The 21,651-nt window shown below is 40.7% G+C and overlaps 1 protein-coding gene across 1 annotated transcript in view; it reads right to left on the bottom strand.

Annotated features, from left to right (window-relative positions):
- The window catches only part of DSCAM (DS cell adhesion molecule), a 432,936-nt gene that overhangs the window by 177,347 nt on the left and 233,938 nt on the right, over positions 1-21,651 (bottom strand). The window contains exons 4-5 of the mRNA XM_056502042.1: positions 8,355-8,501; positions 2,635-2,913 (exon numbers count right to left, since the gene is read on the bottom strand). Of these exons, the coding sequence (XP_056358017.1) occupies positions 2,635-2,913; positions 8,355-8,501 (426 nt within the window). The remainder of the gene's footprint in view (positions 1-2,634; positions 2,914-8,354; positions 8,502-21,651) is intronic.

Genomic DNA, 21,651 nt, shown 5'->3' with positions numbered 1-21,651 from the left:
GGGGTGCTGGCTGTGGCAGGACTGTGCTCCCCCTCTCTACCACAGATGGTTGGTGCATATGAAAGAGATAACCCAGGCAGGTGGAAGGCAAAAAAGGGTCATCTGGAGCCAAAAGAGCTCAGGCCCCAGCTAAGAATCAACATCTTAGTCTGGAGAGCAGATATGGGAAAAGATAAATGAGAAATAAATATTATTGGCTAAGAGACACTGTTTTACAAAGACAATAAAAGACACAGGAATTATCACAGAGGCAGAAGCCTCCTACATCCACACCCTGAAAGAGTTCAAGACTTCTCCCTGGAGTTTGGGTGCAGATTCCACGGTTACACTCCTGGGAATTGAGGGAAAGGATTTTGATGGATGCTCTATCACAAAGTGGTTGGTAAGAAATACTGGATCCTAAGTTAAATTATTAGTAGTTTCTTTTGTCCTTATTCCTGTGTAGTATATAGTCTGTTTTAAGTCATATGTCTGTTAATTTTATTCTATAATAGACCAAATCAGCCATTATGAAAAAACTTATGAATGACAGTGGGTTTTGGGGTGCTGGCCACCTCAATAAAGCTACTGCCTGCTGCCAGAGGCCTGGGCAAAAGACAGGGACTTATCCAAACCTCTACATCTATTCACAACAGTGTCTGCCTCAATAAAAGCTGCTGTTCACTGCCATAAACCTGTCAAAGGCAGGGACTTGTCCAAGCTCTCCCCTCTCTGTGGTAACACCAACCTATTACTTTTTATCTTCTCTCTTTTCTTTAGTCAGAGTCGGGATTAAAAGAACGAGATTTGGAATTTTGTGTTCGGACTCAGTTGTTTATTAATTCTTATCTATAGTACAGTGAGTGCTGCAGCACTTCTAGCTAACAAGTTAAAAATGAAGAAATGGTGATGTATCTTGCCATTACAAGGCATTTTAAAGTCAAACAGTCTAATTAAATACTAATACTTAAATTATTTTTACTTTTGACTCAATGATCAAACACCTGTGACCCACAGTGCGGCATTTTCTATCCAGTTAAAGAGCAGTACCTAAACTCAAGAAGAAGAGGGACAAGAAGAAAGAAAACTTCAACCCTAAAACCTCCATCTTGCCCTCTGTATATTGCTATATTCTAAAACCCCAAATTCCAAACCCTTCACCATGTGACATTACATACTTCTATTCAAACTACACAGCAGTGATTCTAGCTCTATTATTCAATTTTGGAAGGCTTCTCCAAGGCCTTAGGCCAAAAGCAGTGCTCTTTTGGGGGGTCAGTGCTTGACAGCACAGAAAGTTCAGAACTGTTGGATCCCAGAACTCTGGGGTTTTTGAGCTTTCTGTGCTTCCTGGCAATGACCCCCTGGAGAACTCTGCTTTTGACCTGAGGCCTTGGAGAAGGCTTCTAAATTTGAGTGATGGAGTTAAAATTATTGGTGTGTAATTAAACATAAGTGTGTGCTTTCATATGGTGAAGGGTTTTAAATTTAAGGTTTTTATAGTAGAGTAATAAGTATAGGACAGAATGGAAGATTTTGGGTGGTATCTTTTCCAGTGTTCATCTTCCTTCTTCTTCCTTCTTCTTCATGGTTTCAGGTAGTAGTTTATGGTTAGTCAGCTGTGTCACTCTGAGGGTCATGGGAATTTAGTTACTGGGTTAAAAGGATAAATAATATAGGTGTTATTTCTCTATTGGACTGTTTAACATTAAGAGACATTGTAGCAGTTGGATCTTGCTCAATTTTCCTCACTTCTAGCAGGTAGCTAGAAGTGCTGTCGAAAGCTCTGTACTTTTTGATAACATTTAATAAACAACCAAGCCCAAACACTAGAAAATCCATTTCCATCGTGTATTCATTAATCCTAGCACTGAGCAAAGGCAGAAGAAACTAAAACCCACCACTAATTAAGTGGTGCAAACCTCCCACCGCGGTTACAGAGAATATTGGTGTCAGTGAGTCAGGGGTCTCTCTGAATTCTTCAGAGAGAAATCAGAGTGCAGGGATTGAATAAGTTTTAGTATGAGTTCTAATGCTTTTAGTAAGTGAAAGGTTTCAAATGCCACAATAGCAGTGAGTGTTCTAGTGAAGGTTGAAACATACTGATATATCTTCAGTAGATGCTCCAGGCCCACAGCTGTAGACAGTGCTTAGACTTAATAGAGTTATAGTAAGAATATTGCTTACATTTCTCAGATAGAACAAGACAGAGTGTATGTGTAGATCTATACGTAACCTGGTGTGCTAGGAAACTAGAATTCTGATAGGTTAAGGAGTGGTGGTCTGAGCTTGCATCTTAGCTTGTTGGAAAAATCCTATATAAGACTATGTATGTAGCTTTTACCCATTGTGGGTTTTAGCCACTTGCTTTTAGCCATTCTGGCTTCTAGCCCTTCGCTTATTGCCACTGCTTTTGCTAGCTGCTTTGCCATTGCTTTTTGCTATGGCTTGTCTGTGTACTGCTGAGACTGATGTGCCTTGTAATAAGACGTACTTTGTAACAAATAACCTTTTAAACTACTAGCTGCTTTGCTTCTATTTAAAATTACCGACAAAGTAGGAGCCTAAGAGCTCCGGAGCTGGTGCCTTAGAGGCCCGAAGAACCTCACAAGAGAACTCCCCGTTCCCGGGGCGCAGCGCCAATTCTCGACCTACGTTTGACGTGGAGGCGCCCGATGACCTCGGCGGTGCCGTAGCTGTTCCACACCTCGCAGACGTAGCTGCCCGAGTCCGAGGGCCGCGTGTTCTCGATCAGCAGCCCCGTCACCGTCTGCCGGAAGCGGCTGTCGGGCTCCCAGGGCACGTTGTCCTTCAGCCAGCGGTACTTTGGTGCCGGGTGCCCTGATGCTTTGCAAGGCAGCTCCACTCGCTGCCCTGCCATGGCTTTGCGGTGGTCAAACCCATCTAGGATAGATGGAGCTGAATTCGCTGGGTCTGGAACAGGGAACGCAGAGAAACTCTTTTCAACCACAGCCTTAAAGTTAACTCGCTAAGCAATACATCAGTATTTTTTTTCTCCTGCATTTTCTGACTCGCAAGCCTGTGGGAACAAAGAACTTCTGGACAGCAAATCAATATGATTATGCAGAAGCCAATTTATTATTTACTTTTAACTTTACTTACACATTTTAAAACTGTTTACGTGATCGCGCATTTTTTGATTGGTGCCTCTATCTTCACACATTTTGCACGAGCTTTGCATGTAAGATAATTGGTTGTAGTCTACAGCATCACCACCCATCTTTATCTTTGGTTTTCTAATTTTGGTATTCTGCTTTTCAGCTGCTTCTCTTTCAATTTAGCACAATTAATGTTTTAGTGGCCTTGAAGAGTTCCAGGAAGTTTGATAGACTGCAGAAAAACACTTAAAAATGGCTCATCCAGTGCACCTGTTTAAACAATGGCCTAAACTAAAAAATGTAGAAAAACAGCTAAATACGGTTTGGCTGGTGTACTTGATACAGATTATGGCCTGGACTGTTCAGACACATTGCTACACCAGCCCAGTGTTTTGGGCACTACAATTTGCTTCTCTGACCCAGCCACGAGTTGTGGTGGCTGGGATCCAGCAGCACATGCTGCTGAAGCAACTCATCCCTGCTTGGAAATCCTCTCACTGGATTTTTTCCAGGTGGCAAGCGTTTTGCTGGTCATCCTTCATGTTCCCTGTGAGAGGCACAGAGAGCCAGAAATGTGTTGCCTTAGCAATTATTGCCACTTCTCGACTAGATTGAAGCCAACACATTGTCCTTTCTTCTTGGTGGTCTGAAGGCTTTGAATTAAAGGAGCAATTTATTCCCTTGTCAGGAGACAAATGGGCAAAGGCACAGGGATTTCTATCTGCAGTCAAAATGACAGACAAGCCTTTTCTTCTTCTGTGGGAAAAGAACTTAATGTGACAAGACCAACTTACAGCTTAATAGTGCATCTTTCTGTGCTCAATTTCCTGACAACTGCAGCCCTCACTTGTGCAGCACCTGGCATGGATTTATGTATCTCACAGATGTCTGGCAGGATTGCCCTCACCAGAGGTGCATGTACCCATCAGAAAACAGTGCTCAGTTTGTAATTTCAAGTTTGAAAATTTTGGGGACAGAGGTTGACACGATTTAAAGTTTTTGTGCAGCTCATCCTGGAGCTATTGCAACAAAAATACTGAACAAATATTCATCAAAATATTTTCTCATGACATGACAATGATTTCTGTCTCACAAAGAAACTCCATATGCTGACCAGCTCCTATCTGACACACTGACCTCTTTTTGGCATATCTAATCATAGCAGGCTGGATATAGGTGTGATTGCCAGAATTCTGCATTTTCAAGAGGCATTTTAACTTAGCAGACTCAGGGCAGCTGCAGCAGGTTCCTGTAAGGAGCTGGAGAGATTAAAGGAGCAGTTCATGCTGAATTCAAGCTATTCCAAAAGTCACCAGTACCTGAGCTAGCTGGTTTTAAACGAGCTTAGATATATCTTTATGAATTGCAGCCTCACCTGGGAGGGCACCCAGGAGAGCAAGGCTATTCAAGTGAAACTATCAATCCAGAAACCAAAACCATGATAATTTGAAAAATGGACTAAATAGTTTTTGGGGTTTTTTTTGTGACTATATCTTGATAAAACCCCCAAAAGGCCAAGTTCAGTGAAAGGTGATAGAGGTTTTTCTGCTTTCTAGGTGCCAGGAAAACACAGAGCCACTGAGGGCAAAGCCACATTCAGCTTGCTGAGTGTCTCATTAGGAAGGCATTGGTGGTGGTTAAATGAGTGATTTTGGATGACTCAGTGGCCTCGAGGTCCATATTTGGCACCAGGATGTGACAAATTTCTGAGCTTTCCATGCTGTTTATGTCTGGCTCAGTGAAAGCACAGTCTGCCAGGATGCTATTGGGAAGGCCAATGTCAATTTGGCTAATTGATCAGCCAGCTCCTCTCTCACTGTTTGGGTCATAAGGCATCCCTGTCACCAGGCACAGATTCTGTGAAATTAACTGAGAGTAAAGCCACAAGCAGGCAAGAAATTACAGCTTCTGGCTCTTAAGTAGGTTACATCTACATGAAATCAATTTCTACAGTTGCAAGTAATAATTAAATATTTAAATAATAAAGAAGCATAGCTGTTTTTTAGAGGTATTGTCTGTGCATTCCTCCTGAAGCAGCACAGCAGACCCTGGATTCTCTATCCCAGGGTCACTTCCCTTTTTTCCTTCTTAACTTGAGCCTTGTCAGCAGCAGCACAGCCTGGAGTCTCAGCTGCAGGAAGCTAATCTGAGATTTGTCTACAAAATGAAGAAAATTTCTCCCTGCTGTTAGAGAGGAGGTTTTACAAATATGTGCAGGGATACACAAGATATGATTTCAGAGACCTGCTTTCTTCCACTCTGTACTTGTAGATTTAAATGGACAGTAAAACCATTTCTTTGGGTTGTCCCTGAAACAGATTCCTGTTTAGGACTCCTACAGTTCATATATTTCTGTTAAGAGAGAAAAAACCAAACCAAACCAAAATCAAAAAACAGCAACAAAAAAGTAAAACAAAACCGAAAACCACCAGCCAAAAACTAAAGAAAGCACAAAAGAAATGTCTGGGTTGGTTTGCAATCACCTGCAATGAGGCAAAAACCCACAAAGTAACATAACCCAGTTCCAATGTGTGTTTGGCCTCTTTTGAATCATTATTTTACTATGCTTTAACAGTCAGCTGCAAATTACTTCCAGCAAGGACAATGGTAAAAAATTGAGGCAAAATTCTGTTTTAAAATATTCTACTCTGGATCTTCTTTAAAGGAGAGAAGAAGAAAATTGTTGTGGTTTAAAAATCATAAGGATTTTTCAGAGTGTGGAGGTTAAAAAGCAGTAGTGATTTTGGGAGATGGGATTCATGGCAGGACAAAATTTTTGTTGGAAAAGGACACTTCAATGAGTCTTAGAAGTACATTCTGTTGCATGTTAATGGCTTTGGGTTTAATTTTATTTAAAAAGGCCATGTGATTTCATGGAGATGTTCAAATGAAATTTGGAACTTCTTGTGGGCCATAGGCATATTAATTATTCACTATTTTTTGCTATTTTTACATTTTATTTGCTATTATCTGCATGTTACCATTTTCACTGTATCAAGACAATAATGATGTTTAACTTGTGTTAAATGCATCCAGGAAACATGAGAAATATCCACTACAAACTGTTTCATCCCCAAACAAGTGAAGTACAAGTATGGATGGAAAAGGCAGGCAAAAATGTAGATCTCATGCAAGAAGATTTTCAGAACTATGTTCATGGATTCTCTGATCCCAGTTCTTAAAGGAGTCACTCTTTAAAAATATAAATTCCAATAAAGAAATAGAAAACCTGTTGGAAAAATATTAAGAGACAAACTCGGCCCCTGATTGCTGAACTTGCTCAGTAAATTAACATGACTGGAAGTCAGAGCCCACTCTAGCCCTGACCAAGAATAATTAACCCTGTTGAATTAAAAAAGCCAGTTATTGCACACAGGTAAAATTTGCTATTTCAATTTGGTCTGTGAAGGAGAATAGAAAAGGCAACTCCAGACAGGAACATCCTTTAGGGTGTTTGTCCTAAATTTCAAACAAGACAGAGCTTTCATTTCCCCCCTTTTGTTCAGTGAGATAACCAGAATTTTTCCTGTGGTAACCAAGATACAAGCCTGATTTTATTTATGCTCCCACTGGCTCAGCCTTAACATGATTTCACACGGAAGCAGACCATATTATGGAGCCAGCTGGAAGGGTAGAATCCTGCCTGTTCTCATAAGACCACAGCAGGCAGATTATTGTGCAGGAGAACTTCTTCATCTGGTTGGGGAAAAGCAGAGGCAAGAGTTCTAACCACAGGGGACACCTATCAAAGGGAGAAACTCCTGGAACTGACTGGTAAGTGATTCTAACATGAACAATCCCACTATTTTAGTTTTTTTTTTAATCATTACTATATTTAAGTACTGGCCTGTGTTTTCAGAGGGCTCCAAAATACTTCAACAATGTCCATTTTGCAGGAGGGCAAGAAGCATCTTAATAATGGGAAACCTTGTGCTCACCTCTGTGTCCCTTAGGGCTCTCAAACAGAGGGGTGGAGAGATGAGCACTAGAGTTTTTTTTTTTCATCCAGAAGGACCAAAAGAGGAAAGGAAAGGGTCAAAAGGGGAATGACCCCATTGACTGGGAGATTGGGAAAGTCACCAAATCCTGACTGACCTTTAAGGAAAGTTAGGAACAGGGAAAAGGAGGAAAAGCGATGTGGGTTTTTCAGTGGGATGGTGGGGATGATTTATGTAGGGTAAGGATATGGGGAGAAAGAAGGTCTGGGATGCAGCCTCAGTGAGCTCTGTGGGTGGAGGAAAACCACTCTGGATGTGCTCACATGCAAACAAAGGGAGCAGTGGTGGACAAGCAGCAAATGAGGGGCAGGAAGGGAAGGTGAAGTGCTAATCCTACACAGAAATGTTTGAGAGCAAGTTCCAGACCCAGGCTTGGGATCAGCTCTTCCTTCACCTCACCCACCACTGGCACAGCCTCCTACTAAAAAAAAGAAAAATTGGGAAAAATCTCTATTGGAGCAGCTCTGTATTGAGAGTGTGGTGACTGTGAGGAACCCAACTGTCCATCACACACACAGTAATCAGGATTTAATATAAAACTAAAAGAAAAAGTTAAAACAGCCCATCCACCTTCTTGTTTCCCCACCTGCTGTACAAATTGCCTGGGACTCAGCCCTGCCAGCCATCCCTGCTGTCTGCCTGCAGCACCCCTGGGTGCACTGGCACAGGTCAGCTCTCCTTCTGGAGATCCCTCCTGCAAGCAGGGGAACAAGCTGTTATCCCCAGGGTAGGAGTGGGATGAATGGAAAGGAAGGCTGAAAAGCATCTCAGATAACCTGAGAATCCTGAGGTGGAAATATCTACAGGTGAGTGCAAAGTCCTGAACTCCTGCTGAGCTCAACAGAGAGGAGCAGGCACCATAGGGCTGTTCAGATCAGCCCAAAGCAGGACAGCTACACTACCCCTAACAGTGTTCCTCTTCTTTTCTTACACTGACAAGTAAAGGGGATTCAATTTCCCTGCACAAGTCTACTTTTGGAGGGAGGAATCCCATCCACAGTCCCTGTACAAAGCACTGTAAACCTGCCAAAAATCACCATGCAGGTGCACCCTACAGGCCTTCAGAAAATAGCAACTAAGATGTGAAAAACAGATTAAAACAAAAAAAAATAAGGGTTTTTAAATGGCCCATCTTATTTTGCAGCAGCTTCCCCACTTCCATTTGATAAAAACCACACAAGAAGGTGCCTTGCCAGCTGAGCACTCTAGAAAGAGACACATGCAGCATTTCATTTAGCAAGATGCAGAAAAGGAGCACCTGATACAAAAAGTCTTGCACTGTTGCTTTGTCGTGTTTCTCCAGTGTATCTGTGCCTTGTGATACATCGGTAGTTGTACAGTCCATCTTCATTCTGTACGTCTAAAATATACAAGGCTCCCGTGGATGTGATGAGAAATCTAGGTCCTGAAAGACACAAGAGTTTGCAGGGTTTAAAATATCTGCAGGCTGTTTCTCTCACACTGAAGGATGGAGGACACAGGGCCTGAAGATTTTTTTGTTGCCAGGTTTGAAGCTGCCAATTCCAAGCTCACCAAGTGCTCGCTGTAAATGCATAAAAGTTATAAATTAATCTGTATTTTATTTGCACTCCAAGTGCAGAAATTGGAGGATCTTTAAGGAAAATGTGAAGAATGAAGGAAATAAATGTGCCAGGGTTATATGACTATTAACAAATATACAAGGGGTATCTGAAGTAAAATATGGGGTGAAGAACTAATGCATTAAGCCAGTTTAGTTCAGTATTGTGGGATGATCTGATGCAAGTCAGCAGCAGAACTGGAGTTAGGGAGGCAGTGGAGCTGCTCACACCTGCAATGCCTGCAAGTTAAACAGCTCCAGTGGGAGGAGCAGTCCCACCCTGACCTGCAAACCACAAGCACTAAAACCAGTCTGACATGTTCAAGGTCAGAGTTTCTGCCATTGTTCTCTCAAAAGAAAGGTATTACAGGTGAAATTTTCTTCAAATATAACTTTAAAAAAAATTATTAGCTCTTGAATATGTGGAAAAAAATATGGTTTATATAGTCACGTGTGCAGTTTAGATCATTTGGCACCCACAGAACTGTCTCTGTTCTGTTTCATGCTCACTTTAAAAGCAAGGACACAAACACCCCCTTAAATCGACATGGTACACATTTGCTCTAATGCACTTTCCATAATGCAATAAATTAAAATAACAGGTTTAGAATTCATTGTAAGCTTAAGCCTCACCTGCTTAATATTTCCACTTTAAAATTACTCTAGTCTTAAGATGTGTGTGCTTTCCCAAAACTTTTACACTGAGGTAAATGTGAATATTTTTTCCTTTTCATGTCTTCTAAACTGCTCTGTAGCTGGTAGCTCTTACAATATATGTACCTGTACCTAGCTGTTATGAAGTACACCAGGCTCCAGAATTAGGGGAGAAACACACAAGGGTGAAACCCATTATGACCTAATATCCAATAATATGCAGTAAGAAAGAATTCCTTTTCTTCAGAGCTCTGTTTGAGCAATGACTTTTTAATAATTAAGTGTAGTCAGGATGCTTGCTCACAGATGCATCAGTAAGAAAGCAATCCAACAGAGAGAAGACAGAAAGGAAATGTTTTCCTTACAAAGGGTGATATCTTTTAAACCATAATATAAAAGAAACTGGGAAAAAATTAGCAACCATTTGATGTCACAGGAGCAGTCTGACCCTCAGAGCAGAGAACATTGAATTAAACAACACCAGCCCACCTCTCCCATCCTTGGAAGTATCCAGAAATTTTAAATAACCAGACCAGAGTTAAGTAACTGGTGAAGTTGATTAGTGTGGAGAAAAGGAGGCTCAGGGGTGATGTTGTTTCTCTCTAAATCTCCCTGACAGGAGGGAGCAGCCAGGCTCTGATCCCAGGGAACAGGGACAGGAGGGGAGGAAATGACTTCAAGCTGGGCCAGGGCAGGCTCAGGGTGACAGCAGCAGGAATTTCCCCATGGAAAGGGAGCTCAGGGGTTGGAACTGCCCAGGGAGGTTTGCAGTGCCCATCCCTGCAGGTGGCACCTGGAGGTGGCACTCAGAGCTCTGGGCTGGGGACAAGGTGGGGATGGGCACAGCTGGGACTGCACGGGCTGGGAGGGATTTTCCAGCCTCAGGGATTCTGGGATTCTGTGAAAATAAATCACATAATTGAGGCATAGAAGGTGTTGAGCTCCTTTGCTGATGAATAAGAGCTGAGCAAGGGAAGGTGTAAAGGAGGAGGGAGAACTGGATGGGAAGTGCTCTCTCCTCAGCCATGACCAACACTGTACTCCAGCCTCAGTGGATTTACAGATTTACAGGCTAGAGAGGTTCTTTCTGACACAGAAGCCATACTGACTCCATATGCCTCTGAAAACTTAAATTGCTTACAAAGAGAAGACTTAGGGACAAAGATATTGTGGAGTGCAGTAGTAAAATCACCTGAATGGGTAATATTGCTGTTTCACAGCCAGATGTCTGAAATATGGCATTGAAAAGCTTACATGAAAAAAAGCAAAGCTATCTTGCATCTTATATTTTAATATGTTATTTGTAATGTTTGGATTAAATGATATAGACATGTAGTAGCAATAAGTTAAACCAGTAAGATGTACTGTCACTCCTTGATATAATGTTCTGCCCTATGCTGAGTGTTTCTTCCGTTTCCTTTCATATTCCTAATTACTCAGAACACTGTCTGAGTGTATACATTACTCAAACCCATTTGAGTCACTCTAACTTATCAAATAGTGCCACTGAACATCTGTACCCTTTAACAAGGTTTGCCTTTGTCCCTAAATTTAGAAGGTTAGAAGGATATTTAGAATTCTGGTGTGAAAACCACACAGTGTTAGACTTCGGTTCACAAGCAGTTACTGCACTCCTGAAATATTCATAAAGCAAATCTACCTTTTCCAGGGAATATGTTATGAGAACTACAGGTAATTGAGGCACAGTTGTCTCCCTTGTGCTCTGTGGGCAGCACAAAATGACAGCTTCAGGAGGTGGGAATCACATTTAAAGGCTTGGCTTGGGGGATGCAGCAAAGACAACCCTGCCTCGCTTTTGTTTCCAGCTGGGTGAGCATCAGCCAGCTCTGAATTCAGGCAGCACAGTTCAGCTCTGTGCCTGCCCCAGCAGTGCCCCTGAGCCCTGCCTGCTCCAGGCACTCACAGCTCTGCAGCCCAGGCCAGGCTTAGGTCAGGTTTTCCAGCTGGGATGGGACTCTGGCACCAAACTGTGCTGGGGTGGATGTCAGTGGAGAGGCTGCAACCACATCACAGGCCCAGGAAGGGATGAAAAGGTGTTAATGGGATGGTTGGGACTGTTGTGTCCCTCCTGTAAATCTGCACATGCTGTTCATTTGTGTCAAGTGAGTGGAGCCCAAACAGCTGAGAGGCAGAAATGTGCCCCTCCTGCATGTGAAAGCTTTCTCTCTCTAGGGTCCATTTTCACCTTTGCTAAATACATATAATTCCATTCCTCATCATAATTCCACTTCTCCATGGTTCCATTCCACACCTTTGCACACTACTAATATGCACAAGTTTAAGATCACACAAACGTGGCCAAAGTTTAAAAATAAATTCCTTCCTCTGTGCTCTTCCACAGCTCTCACTGTTTTCAGATGCTCTGCACAGTTTTGAGAGATGGTCTACATGGACATCATTAGTAATCAAATTTGCCTCTCTTCTCAGGATAAGCATGAAAAAAACACCACAGAAATTAAATGAGGAGATCAAATTCAGAGTTTCCCTTTAAACTCTAGACATCAGCTCTGGAATCACAGCTGGGGTGTGGAGTGGCTGGTGATGAATTTAATGGATTTGTGGCTATTTCCAGATCTCATAGTGCTGGCTGATAGTTGCAGGTGAAGCCTTCCCTGCTCAGCCCTGGCAGTGAGTTTCCTCTGATGCAGTTACACTTTTGGCTCTGTGAGAGCAGACACACTTATTAAAAGGCTGCCACTTAATAAAAGAGGAATGTGAAAGCTTTGCAGAGCCAAGAAATTGCTCAGTGTTATCTTGCTGTATTTTCTGGAGAAGTTATGAACACACTCAAGCTATCTAACACTGCTTAGATCATCTTCCTGTTGGAAATTACTCAGGCAATGGTACAATAAAACCTTCACTTAAAGCATTATCTAGAGATTTTCCCCTCCCCCTCTTCCAAGATAGCTAAAAGTAAATAGTTATTGCCACACATCAGATGTTATCCCACATTTCCCACCAACAGACATTGTGTATAATTGCAGGGCTAAAGATTTTCCTTTTCCTCTTTTCTTCTTAACATATTTTGCATACTTATGTAATGCTTTTAATAACCAACCCCTCCTTCTCCTGTAGAAACACGAGACAGAAGAAGATGACAGAGAAATAAAAGGGGAAATGCATGCAATTCCTGTCATCTTCTAAATGGAGAGCATTTTCATTAAACCTGACAGGCTGTCAGCTGTGACAAAGCTGAAGTGTTGAGTGTTCTGCCTTCTGTACTTCAAAAATGTTTAGGAAAGCACCAGGATGGGACAGACAAGCCCTGTTGGTCCATGGGAGTGCTTTCTTCTTCAGGCACACTTAATTTAATCGCCCCTGCTTTGCCCTAATGAGGTCTAATTTTTTTTACTCACCTACTTAATATGCCAAATAAAGATTTTTCTGAAGTGAAAAATCCTTTCAGATCTACTGAAGCTTTTTGTTTGTTTGGCTGTTAGCAGGTTTCAAGAGAGGAAGACAGAGAAGCTTCCTTCACAACAATTAAAAAAAACACTGTCAAAATATAGCTCATAATTCCCATTTATTATTCCTCCTCAGCAGTGTTTGTATTAATGCCTTGAATACTTGACTATAGTAATTTCAGCATCTGATTTTCAGAGATGTTGAACTCTCTTTTGGCTTTCAGTGCTTGATGCCTTTGAAAACCTGGTTCAATATCTGGAATATGTGTCTCATTCAAAGACTTCAAAGGCTTCCAGGAGCCCTCACTGTCTCTTGCCTCAGTGGTGTGGGCAAGCATAGTAATACATTACCATTTAGCATAGTATTTTAACTTTAAAATAGAATTTAAACCCAAGCCAGGCTGGATGAGGCTCTGATAAACCTGGCCTAGTGGAAAGTGTCCCTGCCCATGGCAGGGGGTTTGAATTAGGTGTCCTTTAAGGTCCCTTCCAAACCAAAATATTCTGTGATTTTATGAAATTTAAATTCTTTACAGAGAAGCTCTCTGAGTTACATGGATTCATACAATTCTGACAAGTCAGTGGAAAATCAGGGAATGGAATCCACACCTCTTTCCCCAGCATAATGCATAATACCTAACTTTGCCTCACAGTGAGACTGAAAAGAAAATGTATAGATCCAAGGACTAGAAAGACCATTAGAGTAATTTATTTTCACCTTCCATCCTTTTGCCATTAACTCCTGCCCAAGTCCATATCTGGAAGTTACACTATAGGTTTTTTAAAAAGAAATTAGTAATGATTAAAGATTTCCTGTGAGTGGAGAGCATGTGATAGCCCTGGGTAAATTATTCCAATTATTCTTACTTTTGAAAATTAGTGTATTGTTTGGGTCCACCTGCCTTTGCCCCAGTTATTGGATCTTACTGTGCCTTCATTAAAGATTTCCTCCACAGCCAGAAATCTTCTGCCCATTTAAGTTCTTACAGAACACGAGGAAATTACCTCTTATACCATCTTTCTCCTTAATTAGTTATACAGATTGAACTTCCTAAATCATTTACTGTGAATTATTCATATCTTGAAATATTCCTGTAGTTTTTTGCTCAACACCTTAAAAACTTTTTGAAGTTCCTTTTCAAGCTTGGATCTTGCACATAAATTTAGTTCTGAAATTTCTGGTTCTGGTTGTAGTAAATGCAAAATGTCACCATTTTCTTCTGTACTTTTGTTTTTTCTCCACATACCCATCTAGTAATCTAACCCATAATGGAAAACTGTGATCTCCTTTTCAGAGTCATAAAACCCATGGCATTTTTGAAACAAACCCCTCATTTTTCTGTCTGCTGACCAGTGCCCCAAATAACCTACTGACTTCTTTAAAGTTAGCAAATCCTGTGCTCGTTTCTCTAAGTGAGAAGAGGTCACATTAACAATTATGAAATTGCTCTTATGTAAGGTTTTAATGTTTTTCATTAGACTGCATAGTATTAGAGATTAAAATAAAATTCTGTTTAGGTTTCCTGTGTGAGATTGTTCTCATGTATAATTCATAGGAAAATGTGAACACTTTCCTGTCGAATCATATTCTTATATGAAAATGAGAATATTTTAAAATCACAATGTTAATTATTCTTTCATCATGCCCTTTTCCCCCAGCATGCTGGTAGTCTTTAAATAGGGGTAATGCTACCCTCAAGATGATTTTAAAAAATCATATTTGATTTTTCCTTTGTTGGAAACACATCTAACAGCACTGTGTTATTGCAGCCTAAATTGGGTTGATGGAAATTAAGAGAACAGATGGCTGTTCTAATCGTGTGCCAAATGGTGATACAGAACAAATAAACTCTTGCCAGTGGTACTTGTCACCTCCTCTGGATAGAATCACTTCTGCTAAGCAAGTTTCCAGTGTGACCTGTGCATGGAAGGGGAGAGAGCTCCCCACAGAGCCAAAGGGGACAGAAAGCTGTAACTCAGATTTATGGCACTGCTACATCATCATCCTCACACAAACCAGTCTGCTCAGGGCATGGGAAGTGTGCTGGAACCTGCTTAAACTGTGCCCTGCAGCCACAGTCCTGGGAAGGATTGTGATACCCAGCCCAGAGATTAGATGGGGAAAGGAGATGTGGAGGGAAAGGTGAGGATTTCACTTTTCCAAGTATCACACACTCTATATACTCAGCCTTCATGGGATACCTTGAGAGGCCATTGTGACTCATTTCCTGGCTGAAAAAATCAGGCAGGTCCTGAATCCAGGTGGCAGCTGCATTCCTGGTTTTAGCAGCTCTAAATTCAACAATACCATGAGTTTATTTGTGCTTCTGTAATCTCTGTATAAGGAAAGACATTATGCTCTTACATGTGCAGTGCTATAATTTTCTGAATGAGTTTGGCCATTTTGAAAGAGACTGTAAATTACCTAAACCAGAACTTATTTTATTGCCCTTACTGTGCTTCTGAGACTGCAAAAATGTATTTCCAACTCTCCACACCAATTCCACTTATGTTAGATAGGCAATCTTCATGTTTTATAAAGGAGGAATAAACATATTTGTTTGTTTTGATTTTGTGTTGGTTTTTTTGTTATTTTTTTCAAACAAGTCATAACTAGATGCAGGAGCTGTGCTTTTGTGTACACAGACAAGGTCTTGTTAATGGCTATTATTTTATGATTGAATACTATAGACCTGACTGATCACACAATGTTTTTATTTAATTGTTCCCCCTCTTAATCTTTGATGAATTTATTAGGCATGAGCAGCTACAGCTCTCTACCTGCTGTTGTTAAGAGTCATCCTCCAGGATATTGAATAAAACTGCCATCATCTTTAATGCCTCAGTTTTAGATGATTTGAGTGCTTGCATATGTGGCTGTAGAAGCTGCTTTCCTCATTTCAGCTGGGAAGCAAGCAGATAATTTTAAATCACCAGCTAGTTTTAGGGGCTCTGATTAAAGAGGATTCAACTTTGTCCATGATATATGGAGCTGTCTGGAGGATTAAAATCTTCCTCCTCAGGCTTTTACTGGTGCATCCCACACAAATAAATAGCCTGGAGCTGACCAGTGGCTTAGCACAAATAAACTTATTCTCTGCTCTTTATATCATCAAGGACCATAACCCATCTCCCCTCCTATCTGTATGCAAATTTAAACACAAGCTCATTAATTAAAGAGAAAACCTCCATCTCCTCTGGCCTGAGCAGCAGCTGCTTCATGTCACCACCATCAAATGTGCACCTTCTAAGTTTTGGAGCTTTGAATGATTTTATTTCCAGAATATAAACTGTTATGGACAATATGAATAAATCCCAGCCCTACAGACACAGAATTCCAGCAGCAGAATTATTTTGGCTGAGTGCAAACAGCCAATATTATCCCACAGTAATTACAGCAGCTGCAGCTCTCCAGTCCCACATGTTTAACCACATTTATTCTGTGAAGGTAATGGAGCATCTCAACCTGAAGGAACAGTTTTATGAGAAATTTATCACAGTACCCACTCCCTTCCATGAAAAGATCTATTCAAAGCTTCCCAAGGCACCTGAGCAGTCAGAATTTTTATTTAATGCATAGTATCAAAGTCTCACATACTACATTCTAGTGTAGTATTTTTATTTTGAGAGTGTAAAATGAGGGAAACAGGTTAATTTGGTTTTATGAAAATGACACAGGAAGGAATTAATATCTTGCTCACTCAATTTGAAAAATAAACCTATGTTTGGATAAAAAATATTCAGAAAATTCACTGCAGGAGGAAGCAACTCCACTAGGAATTAGAGATAAAATAAGTAATTTCCCCTGGAGACTCTTGGCCAGTCTATTGGGAAAAGAATTCAATGTTCAGTGAAACATTTCTAAAATGAAGAGAAAAAGCTGCTAGTGAGGTACATTTCTATCTTTTTGGACAATACAATACTGTTAAGTCTATGGTGCTGCTTTTCAACAGCTCTATTAAAATTAAAATATTTTTTACAATTTCCTGTCACTATAACAATTTTTTCTCTACTTTTCTTTCTCTCATACACACTAATTTTGATTCTCACCATAACCAGCTATGTTATATGATGGGACCCTGCTTTTGTCTCTTCTTTACCCTTCCCACAGGCACAGAGCTCCATGTTGTGCAGTTTGTGTATTTAGCTATTCAGCTCTCATTAACACTCACACACCCACCTTTTTATTTTTTTAAATTTGTCTCCTGATGAGCTATTCCCATATTTTGTACTCAGTACCCATTTCCCTGATTATGGAAACATGCAAAACCATTTGTACTCAGTGTTGCTTCAGAACAACTGTTGAAGCAGTGCTTTAAACAGAAAAAATAACAATAGCAAGAACAGAAGTATGCAAACACTTTTCTATACCTTAAAATAAACAAAACTCCTGCCATCCCTGATCCAATGAAATTATTCCATAAAGGAATATTAGAAAAACACCATTTAAGTATTACACAAGTCATGTGTATTATCAACATTGCTGGAAGAAAAAAAAAACCCACACTGATTTAAAACTGAAATAACTGCAAGTAATTTCTGAGAATCTGTTTGCAGGCTGAATTCCATCAGCATATGGGGATTTAGCAGAGCTCATGTTTTATAGGTTACAAAGTTTTATAATTCTTGCAACTTCCCAATAAACAGAAACACTTTGAACAAGAGTCATTTTACAGCAGTGTGAATAGATGTGGTTTTCACACTATTTATTTTCTGTTTGCTAACATCTTTGTCGAACTAACTTTATAACAATGAAAAGGGTTCAGTAAATATAACTTTCCAGCAAGGAGTAAATTCACAGTGTGATTTATGCTGAGCATCAACTCAGGATTATGGGATATTTCAATCCAACTTCATTTCAAAGATCTATGTGAGGTAAAACTAGGAAGGATGTGTAATTTCATACATCTCATAAAGATTACAGTGATTCTGCACTATTACTTTCCTTAGACTGGAAGCAGAAAGAAAATATCATTATAAACACAACAAGCATTAGTCCTTTAGAATAAATGTATTTTAAGGTTTTTTATTTCCTTCTCTGAACTGCTTAGAGAATCATGACTTGGAAGCCTGTCCAAACATCAGGATGATTATGCAAATATGCCCAAATACATTCCTAAAATAATTCTTATCATTCAGCAATTTCTATTTGATTGGGAAATTGAGGCACAGTGAAGCAAATTGATTTGCCTAACTTTATCTTGCAAGTTTGTGGCAGATTTGGGAATCTCAGTGCTAGGTTTTGAGCATCCAAACATCCTTTCTTACAGCTCATTTCAGATGCTGTGCCTGAAAATCTGCCAGATTGGATTCAATCCTTTTTGGAGGTGCAGAGTTTGGATGTGTAAATCTCCCTGAACGAGTTAAATATTATTATTGTTGTTCTCTTTCCACTGTCAGAGTGTTCACCAGTAGGCTGGACCTGTTTTGTTTGCACCAGTGCTCATTTTCTGTGAAGACCTCAGAATAAATTAGTTTTAAAATACAGCCTTTGGCCAGATTACTGTTTCAGGCAAGCTGTGTTAAACATTTTTTCACTTTTCCTGAGCTTTCCCTGTACTTACAGATGCAATTAGCTCTACAAATGATTTAAAGCATCTATTTTGTTAACACTTATATTTGCTTTAGAGTTGCATTGCAGCATTTGTTGAGCACCTAGAGTCTATAATGTGTTCTGTTGTGTCTTTTAAATGATGAATGTTAAGGAAACAGAGGTGTTTTAGGGGAAAAAAAACAACACTGCAAACTCATATTCTACATATGGTACTTCAGGCTGAAAGTCACACAAAGCATTTTTTCCATTTATAAAACTTATCTTTTTTCAGGAAGCATAGCACTAGATTATAAAAAACAACCAAATAAATATGTCCAAGCAGACACAGACCAGCACTGCCTGGACCCTAAGAACTTCCCTCAGCAGTCAAACTTTCTTTATCTCCACAGGCCATTAAAGAATGTGTTGAGTCACAGAGTGACCTTGCCAGCACCATATGACATTAGCACAGATGGCCTTGACCATGTTAATGACATTTCCATGTGAAGATCCATATCATTGACATTTCTTGCAGTCCCAGAAGCTGCAAGCAGCGTGAAGTTGCCTAAACAGGATTGACCTGACAGAAAAGCCCCCACGTGTACAGCACACTCCAGCCACCCAAGACATCCAGAGCAGCATTCCCAGCACGACTCAGACACATCCACATCCTCTGGCACAGCTGGACATGGAGAGCAAAGGCCAAAAGTGTGCATGGAATCACCACCAGGATCACCCAAATCACTGTGGGATGCAGGTCCAGGGAGGGTGTTGCTGTCTGATTAGGAAGGGCAAATTATACAGCCACACACATGACTTCCTCAAGGCAGCAGGAAGAAGTGGTTTATTGAAAAGCCACCACACTTATATAGGATAGACCGTGCCATACAGAACAGAAAAGGCTCATTGGTCCAAGAAGGCAACACCTCTTTGAAAACATGCTTTGTGCAAAACATCACGAGACACTCACAAGGCTCTGTGATCAACAACAGGTGTTAATCGTTGTTATTCATTCTTCCTTCTCTTGTTTATCTCTGAGGAAAAATCCCCAGCCTGGGAAAGCTCTGAGCTGGAGCTGAGAAAGCCAACAGCCTGGGAAAAACCCGAGCTGGATTTTTCCTTGAACCTTCAGCAGTGTCCACAGGAGGGGATTCTCCTCTTTGCTCTGCTCTCATGAGATCCCACCCAAAGTGAGGTTTGGATGCCCAGTTTGGATGTCCCAGCATCAGAAGGGTGTGGAACTGTTGGAGCAAGTCCAGAAGAGGCCATGAGGTTTATAACCTCATGGGGACTGAGGCACCTTCCTTATGGAGAGAGGATGGGAAAGTTGGGGCTGTTCAGCCTGGAGAAGAGAAGGTTGTGTGGAGACCTCAAAGAACCTTCCAGGGTCTGAAGGAGTTATAAGAAACCTGGAGAGGAACAATTCATCATGAACTGGAGTGACAGGACAAGGGGGATGGGCTCAAAGTGAAAGAGGGGAAATTTAGCTGAGATATAAGGAAGGAATTGTTCCCTGGGAGGGTGAGCAGGGGCTGGGATGGAATTCCCAGAGCAGCTGTGGCTGCCCCTGGATCCCTGGCAGTGCCCAGGTTGGACACTGGGCTTGGAGCAGCCTGGGGCAGTCAAAGGTGTCCCTGCCATGGCAGGAGTGCTTTGAGATGATCTTTCAGATCTCTTCCAACCCAAACCATTCTGTGATTATCACAAGGACATAAAATGCATCTTAAAGGAGAGGATCACTATAAAACCTGTGAACCAAACATGTGTGTCTTGTTTAACCATGGGACCGTGGGCTTAAAGGGATTTTAATTATGTACCAGTGGTCTGTTCTTATTTCTGCTTGTCAGTTCCCTAAAATGAGATGTGACTCTCTGCAAGTGGGTCTTCCAATGCATAAGATCTGTAAGCACTCCTTTTTGCACAAATTAATCTAAAGTAAGGATATTCACTCAATTTGTTTCTATGTACTTCTTTCTCCTGAGAAAACAGCACAGTTTTGACATTTTACATAAGCATTAAAAAAATGCTGGTGTCACTTAGATAAGAACATTTAAAAATAATTATCCCTATTTTTCAAAACTAGGCAGCAGAAAAGTAATGAAGAAAAAGCTCTGAACTAAAACTACTTTTCTTCTCTTTTCCTGATGCTCAGCTTTAATCTGGGTATACTCTTTTACGCAGTCAATGATTTAGGGATGTGAACAGCCATAAATGAATCTTGAAAAAAAGAAAACTAACGTAGCAAAATCTGACAGCTGTATGGAATTTATTCTAAGCAAATTCTGCATTGGTTCAATCTCTCGAGCAACTGCTATTTGGGTCAACATTATTGCTTTCATAGTTCACAGTCTTTATCTCCTGGGAGAAAGCCAATTTTTTTCTTCACTCCAATCCTCTTAGGCAGAGCCCCAAGAGTCTGTATCACTGACCTGAGGATTTGCATTCTACACCATGTCCGTGGTTGGGACACACTATCTCCCTCCCTGGAGCATTCCCATTAAAAAGGTGGAAGACACATCTCTGTAAATTGAGACTCCTGGACTTTTATTTAGTTCTTTGTGGAGCAAAGGGAGCGTTGTACAAAGCAGAGCACGCTGCAGAGCAAAGAACAGGGAAGACAGAGGGAAAATAAATAAATAAATAATATCCCAAAGATCCAAAAGTCAATACTCTGTGTTTCTTTTTTTTTTTTCTTTCTGACAGGAGCTCTGGCCCCGGAGCCTGGTCAGGGGCAGCTCAATAATAACGATCTAAGGCTGGTCTTCAATAGAGACTCAACACTGACAGCTCTTCTGTTCAAATTGACAAGGGCACAAAGAAAGGCTTGAATAATTAATTGTGAATGGTTGGATGTGATTTGATTGTGTGACCAACCTGTTACATCGACTTGCTTTCACCTAATCTTTCAAAATGAGGTATTAAAGCAGAAACTGCTGCTTGTCTCTCCCTCTGTGGCACAGCCTGCAGGATGTGCCCCCTATGGGATGGAAGGTGGTGAAGGAGAGCCCTGGTCTCTCTTGGGTGAATAAAACTCTGAGCTCCAAGCCCTATTCTTTAAAAAGTACTTTTAATTTCTATTACATAGATGCAGCCATCAAAAAAAAAAAAAAAAAAGAAAAAAAAGATAAACCAACCAGGGATGGGAAAATAAAGTGGCACCAGCAAAGGAGGTAACAGCTATTCACTAATTAACTTCTACCACAAAAAAAATCCCAACCAAAAAAAAAAAAAAAAAAAAAAAAAAAAAAAAAAAAGAAAGAAAAGACCAAAAAGACCCATATCAAACCAACCCAACCCAAACCAAACCAAACAAAAAAACCCCTAGAAACCTCTAAAAACCCAACCATCACTCCCTGAAAAAACC

The sequence above is a fragment of the Oenanthe melanoleuca genome, chromosome 1 (assembly GCF_029582105.1).
Source record: "Oenanthe melanoleuca isolate GR-GAL-2019-014 chromosome 1, OMel1.0, whole genome shotgun sequence".
Classification (NCBI taxonomy): domain Eukaryota; kingdom Metazoa; phylum Chordata; class Aves; order Passeriformes; family Muscicapidae; genus Oenanthe; species Oenanthe melanoleuca.
The sequence above is the reverse complement of the archived record's forward strand: the minus strand, read 5'-3'. Positions and strand labels throughout refer to the sequence as shown.